A 7,718-nucleotide genomic window follows, 5' to 3' on the forward strand; every position below is an offset into this window, starting at 1 on the left:
ATATATATTTTAAACTCCCTCAATACCTAAAATTTCTTGCCCATATGAATTATTTATAACTGAAATGCCTGGAAGCCTGGATGGAAGGGGTCAAACATAATGGTACCACAGCTGTGGCAGAGCCAAGATTAGTTAGCAAGCTTTCATACGACTTAAAATATTGTTAGTCCGCATTCATTTTGATCAGTTTTAGTAAAAGGCTGCCACAGCATTTATATCATGGTCACCCAAGATTTATAATTCTGTGATAAAGTAGGTTATTTCATGAAGAAAATGGACTCAACCAAAATAACTTCAATACTAATATTCTATCTCACAGTACTGTTAGAATTAAATTAGACAATCCACGTAAAAAGTACTTAGCGCAGTCTGCACCAAATAAGAAGCACTCAATAAAAGCCAGCTCTTATTATGCAATAAAAATATGGGAATATTAAAAGGAGACTAAGGCTAATTTCGCTTATTTCTAAAACTGTTTTAGCTTTTCCTTAAAAACTGTTTTTGACCCTGGACGCCAGCCTCTGCCTCTGGACCCGTAAGGCCGAGAAGGAGCCGCGGTCCGCAACCCTGAGCGCCAACCATGGGCCCGCGCCGCCAGATCCGCAAGCCCGAAGCCCCAAGGAGGCGCCCCGCGAGCCCGGCTCCCACATCGGGTTCTGAAGGAGATCCGAACTCTTCAGAAGAGCGCACACCTGTTGTTAAAGGAAGAACCCCTTCTGCTGCCTGGCAAGAGAAATACGTGTTAAATTCACTCGTGGTGTGGACTTCAATTGGGAAACCCAGGCCCTGCTGGCCCTACAAGAGGCAGCAGAAGCGTTTCTAGTTCGTCTCTTTGAGGATGCCTATCTCCTCTCCTTACATGCCGGCCGTGTCACACTGTTCCCGAAGGATGTGCCGCTGGCCAGGAGGATCCGAGGCATCAGGAAGGGCTCGGCTGAGCTCCTGCCGCCCATGACTCTGGATGATACCGGGGACTCTGCCCGTAACTAGGGCCAGATCCACGGAGTACAAGGTGGTGCCTGGACTTGCTGTCTCTGAGCAGAGCGTGCGTGTTGCTTTTGTAATTAGGTTTTCTTTAAGAAGAGTAAGACTGCATGGCTTTCCTCTGTAACAGAGGTAATACATCACAGAATCAACACATTCCAAAAGTCCTGAGAATAATTTTCAGATGAAGGGACTCCAAGTTTGACTTCGCTTTGCAAATTATTCATACACCTGATGATTTGGAAGACACCAGATTTTCTAGGTTGTGAGAGAAAAGGATATTAACTGATTATTTTAGATCTTTCTGTACCATTTAACTACTGAAGCCCACACGCCTAGAGCCCACGCTCCGCAACGAGAAGCCACCACAATGAGAAGCCCGCGCACCGCAAAGAAGAGTAGCCCCTGCGCACCGCAACAAAGACCCAATGCAGCCAAAAATAAATAAATAAATTTGTTAAAAAATTGTTTTTGAGTAATTACTGTTTTGGTAACCAGATAGTGTCCTCCAAAGCCTCCAGTCACTAGGTATTCTTTTCTAGGTATTCTAGCTAAATTTGTATATTCAATAGTCTATCCTTGTTAAATGTCAATAATCATATTACAGATCAACCGTTCCCAATTCTGGGCTGTATACTCTGGCAACACAATCTGAAGTCCATGGCAAATTGATAAAGTAAGGACAATAAGACTGCCTTTTACTCTAAGATTATCTTTCCTATTTTTAAAAGTGTCAAAGTGTCCTTTCTTTTATGAAATAATGGTGATTGCGATGGTAGCAAAAACAAAAGCTGAAGGTGCTGCTACAGTATTTTATAAAATTTTCTTTTACTCGTCTCTGGAATACCCAAGGAACCGGTATTAGACACAATATAAGGATTACCCATTTTTCAAATAATTATTAAATATGAAATTTATAAAAACAAGGATGCTGTATGCTATTTTTTTTATGATTCAGAAAGGTTATCAAGATCTGATACATGAAATTAAGATGCCATCTTGTCAAATGCAACCAAACGGTGCTTTAATCTTTATATTAATATGGAGAAAACTAAAAACAATTTTACTTTCCCCCCACCAAATGAACAAAGATCAAATTGAAATAGACAACGACTTCTCTTCCAGTACAAGAGGCACTGGAGAAAAACAAGGTGCTCTCTCTTCTTTCCTTTTACTGATTTTCCACATGGGCACCGGCTTTCAGCTAAGATGATGTTTATACATACTCAACTTTTCTTTCTTTCCTTTTTTAGTTACATTCCTGTCAGGCTGTGCTTTGAAGTGGTTTCTACCAGCTCTAATTTGAAATTTCTGATTTAATTAAAAAGACTGCTTTCTTACTGAAACAAATAGACTTTGCTTTAAAAATAACCCTACATTTATCTTTTAAAAATGTATAATCAAATAGAACATATTGATATTATACACCTTTTAGGGTACAAACCATGGCACTGCTTTTAGATTCTTTTGTTTCTCTTGGTACATTTACACTTCAGAATCCTTATTCATTAATTCAACAACTACTTATTAATCACCTAAAATAGGACAACCATTTTTTCTAGGTATTTTTCTAGCTGCAAACAAAATCGCCCATCCTCCTAGATTTTTCTACAGGAGAGGGACAGATATGTATACACACACAGAGATCTGTGCATCCATCCATCCAACTGTCCTAAGTGCTTTGGAGAAAAACAAAGCAAAGCAGAGGGATAGGTAAGGCTGGAGCAGACGTAGAGGGTGATTTTAAGTAGTGTGATCAGAGAAGACCTCACTGAGAAGGTGACCTTTTTAAAAAAAATGTAATCAATGTTGTTTATTTTTAAAATTTTTATTGAAATAGAGTTGATTTACAATGCTGTGCTAGTTTCAAATGTATAGCAAAGTGATTCAATTATACATAAATATACAAATATATTCCTTTTTTACATTCTCCTCCATTATAGGTTATTACAAGGTATTGAGTATAGTTCCCTCCGCTATATACTAGGCCCTTGTTGGTTAACTATTTTATATACAGTAGTGTGTATATTTTAGTCCCAAATTCCTAATTTATCGCTCCCTCCTTTCCCCTTTGGTAACCATAAGTCTGTTTTCTACATCTGTGAGTCTATTTCTGTTTTGTAAATAACTTCATTTGTATCATTCTTTTAGATTCTACATATAAGCAATATCATATGATATTTGTCATTCTCTGTGAGAAGGTGACTTTTAAGCAAACACCTGAAGAGGTAAAGGAGCCTGTCTCGTGGGTCATCCGTGGAAAACACCTCAGGTTGAGCAAACGGCAAGTCCAAAGGCCCTACTGTCTTCAAGGAAGGGCAAGAAAGCATGTGTGACTACAGCTGAGAGAGGGAGGGAGACACTAACAGGATATCAGTTCCAAGAGCTCACTGGTAGCTAACTGGTGTTTTTACTCTGAGATGGAGAAACAATGGGAGGATTTTGAACACAGGGAGGATAAGACCTGATTTAATGTTTTAAAAGATTCTTACTGCTATATTGAGAATAGACTGGGATGGGAGCGAAGCAGGAGGCGGAGAAGTTAGGCGGCCATTGGAACAATGCAGGTGAGAGATAATGGTGGCCTGGACCAGGGTGGTCGCAGTGGACGTAGGATTCTAGACACATACTGGAGGTATGGCAGAAGGGATTTGCTGATGCAGTGGATGTGGTATATAAAAGTGGAGTCAGGAATGACTCTCAAGTTTCTGGCCTCAGCACCTGGACAGATGTAGTTGCCCTTCACTGAGATGCAGAAGACTGCAAGAGAAAGAGGTTATGGCGGAAGACGTGTTAAGTTTTGGACGTGTTGCATTTAGGATGTCTATTAGTCATTCAAGAGGAGATCTACATGAATGAATCCAGGAGTTCAAAGCAAAGACATGGGCTGAAGCTAGGAGGACTTAAGGATAACACCAAGGTGGGGATGAGGTGAAGAAGTCTAGACAAAGAGATACAACACCTAAGCTCTAGGGCATTCCAAAAATCCAAAGATGAAGAGGTAGAGACTGAAGAGATAGGGACAGGAGGAAACCTTCCTATCATAAAGTGCTCGAGGGCAGGATTCCGTAGCTAAAAGAGCACCTTCTACACAGCAAGTATGCAGTGGCTGACTGTTTTCCCTGGTCCCAAAGCCCCATCTCTAAGCTCCCTCCTTCATGGAATTTACACACTGTTAGAGCCTCCTGAAAGTTCTGCCATCTTTGGGGCTTGAACGTTCCAAGCCTCCGCAGAATTCACACTGCTTGGGCAAGACACTCAGAACCTGTGCTTATCTACACTGACAGCAAAGGCCACTCAATATTCAGGCAGTCTGGAATGGAACTAGGGCTGAGTTTGTTTAGGGCACTCCCACATGTTCATGTTTTGGGAAACTAAACTATATGTAAGGATTTATCCTGAATCACCAATAACCATCTGGAAACACTCCTTATCCCTGATGGGGCAGTTCAGAAGAAACTCCTGTGGCTTATTTATTAAATTCTTACCTAGTCTGAGGAAAGTTGTATAGAGTGAGGAAAAAAAGTGAAAAGAAACAGAATAGGCAACCTTCTGGGATTTTAGGGCTGTGAATCCAGCGACTCTGCAGAAAGCACTGCACATCCTCGTGGGAACTGTCATCCATTTGGACTAGATTCACTATAATTCCTGTGTTTGACACTAGAGAAAAATGCCTTTTGGACCTTTTACTATTGTAGATGCTCTTTTGCCATCGGTATGAAATCGTTTTAAAATCACTGTTTTAGTCTTAAATAGAAAAAGCACCGCCAGCTTACCTTGCCCCCTCAGTTGTCACTCCCCAGCCTCCCAGTTCCCAGGGCTAACCTTTTGTTAGGTCAGTTTAATTCTTCTGATCTCAACAGGTATGTGAGCTTAATGTTCTCCAGTTATCCAACCTTCAGGGTGGCCTCCACTTTGCCCAGCACAACTAACCTACTCTGAGCTAACCTTCACCATCCTGGAAGGCTGGCCAAACTCATCTGTCTCCAGTAAACGTCCCACCCTGAAATCCCCAGCTTCCACAACTTCATGCCCTTTGTTGCTTGTCTCCTCTTGCTGGGCAACTGCCCTCTTTCCATACTACCTTCACCAGAGAAGTGGTCTCAAATTTTTCCATTAGTTCCTCAAACAAAGCTAATACCATTCTATAGCCTTTAACAAAACTTAACTGAAGGCTTAGGGAGGAAAACTGAACACCTGATGTCAGGTATCCACTACTTTTAGATTCCATCAGCCATGCCTCTTCAGTGGCAGGGCCTTACTGATGTTCTCCCTCCTTCATGGCCAAATAGGAGTGCTCACTTCAGGAGAACCTTCTTCAGGAAAGGCCAGAGCCTTCCCTAACTAGAGTAGTAGTTAATTTCACAAATTAACCAATCACAGATCTGGTAATCTGACCCCACCCCCTGCCCACAAAGAAGACAACTGTTTATGTTATTTTAAGTCTAGAAATTCAGAAATCTATGGATGTAGAATAATAGTATGTATCTTGGATTTTCTTTGCACAGCCAAAAGCACAATGTATTCTTCCTAGAACAGAAAAAAAAAAAAAAAAAAGGGTGTACTTCCCTGGCAGTCCAGTGGTTAAGACTCTGTGCTTCCAATGCAGGGAACATGGGTTCAACCCCTGGTTGGGGAACTAAGACCCCACGTGCTGTGCAGAGTAGCAAAAAATTAAAAATAAAAAAAGAAAGAAAGAAAGAAAAAAGTATGCCATCTGCTCAACTTTGCAAATTTACCACTTCTTGATTCCATCCTCACATCATTACTCCACTGAACAGCCAAATAATCCCAAATCATTATTATTCTGGTTTAACCTCAAACTCTTTGAAACTCAAGGTTGTGGTGAGAATTAAATACTTAATACATTGTCTGTTATATATATTGATTAATAAATGATAAAACCCCACTGTGATTATTCACACCCAACATAGCATCTAACATATTATTTGTGATTGTCTCAGAATAACAGTCTATTACTGCATAAGCCCTTATAAGTAGGAGCTAAATATCTGACATCGTTTTATCTTCTGAAACATTTGCAAAAATCAGGCACTCAAAAAACTTAATTTTGAATGAATGGTTCCCCTCTCAATTCAAAATTATTTATAGAGTGTCTAAGATAGGTTCTATGCATAACACATAGGATCTTAAATCTTCTTGTTCTCGAGGAGTTTATAAAGACATGTACAAATAATTATACAAGACAAAGTTTGGTTATATGAGAAGTTAAAAAAACTGCTAAGGGGTTCAAAGGCAGACCCAAACCGTAACAGTGATCTAGAGCAGTGGTTCTAAGTGTAGTCTGGGAAGCCCTACTGCAGTTCCTGAAACCCTTTTCACAGGATGCCCAAGGTCAAAATGAGTTTTCATAATAATACTAAGATGTTATTTATTTTTTTCATTCATTCTCTCAAGAATGGACATTGGCATATCCAGTGTTACCTGACCTGTGAACAGTGCAACAGACTGAGTGCAGAAGGACATAAAAGATGCCGGTTCTCTGGGATTAAGCCAAGACATTAAAGAGATTTTCAAAATGTAAAACAATGCCACTTTTCTAACTAAATTTTTTGTTTTGGAAAAGGTTGTTCTTCCACAAAAACACGTCATTTCTGTTAACATGTAATGAATTATTCTCTTTAAATATTAAAAAATTGTTAATTTTAATTTCTAATACGGTAAATATCAGTATATGTTGTATGTATGTAACATATAGAACCCACGTTAAAAACTCTCGGGCAGGCGGGGGTGGGGGGGGCGGTTTCCCTGGCAGCGCAGTGGTTAAGAATCCGCCTGCCTATGCAGGGGACACAGGTTCGAGCCCTGGTCCAGGAAGACCCCACATGCTGCGGAACAACTAAGCCCATGCGCCACAACTACTGAGTCTGCGCTCTAGAGCCCTTGCGCCACAACTACTGACGCCCTCCCGCCACAACTACTGAAGCCTGCGTGCCTAGAGCCCGTGCTCCACAATGAGAAGCTCACGCACCACAACGAAGAGTAGCCCCAGCTCGCCGCAACTAGAGAAAGCCCGCGTGCAGCAACGAAGACCCAACATAGCCAAAAATAAATAAATAGATAAATAAATAAATAAATAAAACCCCAAAACTCTCTGGGGTTCTCATTAATTCGTAAGAGTGTAAAGGAGTCCTGAGAGTCTTAAGCCCAGTTCCAAGCCTGGTAATAGGAAAATGGTTTAATGTTCATGGTGAAATCAGGAAGAAAACCTGGCAAGTTGGTTTGATGGAGGAAGACGGTGAGTTTAGTTTCTTTCTTTCCCACTATCCTTCTCCCTCTACATCTCCATTAAAACCTTCATGAATTCCTGCACCTCAAACCCTTCACCTTCATTATCTACCTGCACGTCCCCTTCCTAACCTCCTTTAGGTCTTCTAGGTCTGTGTATTTTAATCTTTTGGAATTACCGCCCTAACGTAATGGTCTCCAGATAGCTTTCTTTATATTCTCCTTGATCAACCTCGATTTCTCTCTTTCAGCTAAAGGGAAGGAGGGTAGGAAAAGGATGTGCACTGCCGGAGTCCAACCTCGAATCTCTGCATTCCCAGGACTTTCCTGGGTTCAGGCTCTCTGTCTGGAAGGTTACTGAAGTTCTCCCACCTCCTTCCCTCCGCGCTCCTTACCGCCAGCGGCCCCTGCACCATCTCAAGTGGCCCCGCTGTTTTCCAACCTCACCCATCGCCGCGTCCGCCCTCCCTCTCCCGCGCCCCCTG

At 41.3% G+C, this 7,718-nt stretch overlaps 1 protein-coding gene and 1 pseudogene across 1 annotated transcript in view; one reads left to right on the forward strand and one right to left on the reverse strand.

Annotated features, from left to right (window-relative positions):
* The window catches only part of MALT1 (MALT1 paracaspase), a 57,938-nt gene that overhangs the window by 49,950 nt on the left and 270 nt on the right, over positions 1 to 7,718 (reverse strand). Inside the window, exon 2 of the mRNA XM_024754867.1 lies at positions 860 to 986. Within this exon, the coding sequence (XP_024610635.1) occupies positions 860 to 986 (127 nt within the window). The remainder of the gene's footprint in view (positions 1 to 859; positions 987 to 7,718) is intronic.
* On the forward strand, positions 38 to 2,852 carry LOC112406198 (histone H3-like centromeric protein A pseudogene; annotated as a pseudogene).

The sequence above is a fragment of the Neophocaena asiaeorientalis genome, unplaced genomic scaffold (assembly GCF_003031525.2).
Source record: "Neophocaena asiaeorientalis asiaeorientalis breed wild unplaced genomic scaffold, Neophocaena_asiaeorientalis_V1.1 scaffold124, whole genome shotgun sequence".
NCBI lineage: Eukaryota > Metazoa > Chordata > Mammalia > Artiodactyla > Phocoenidae > Neophocaena > Neophocaena asiaeorientalis.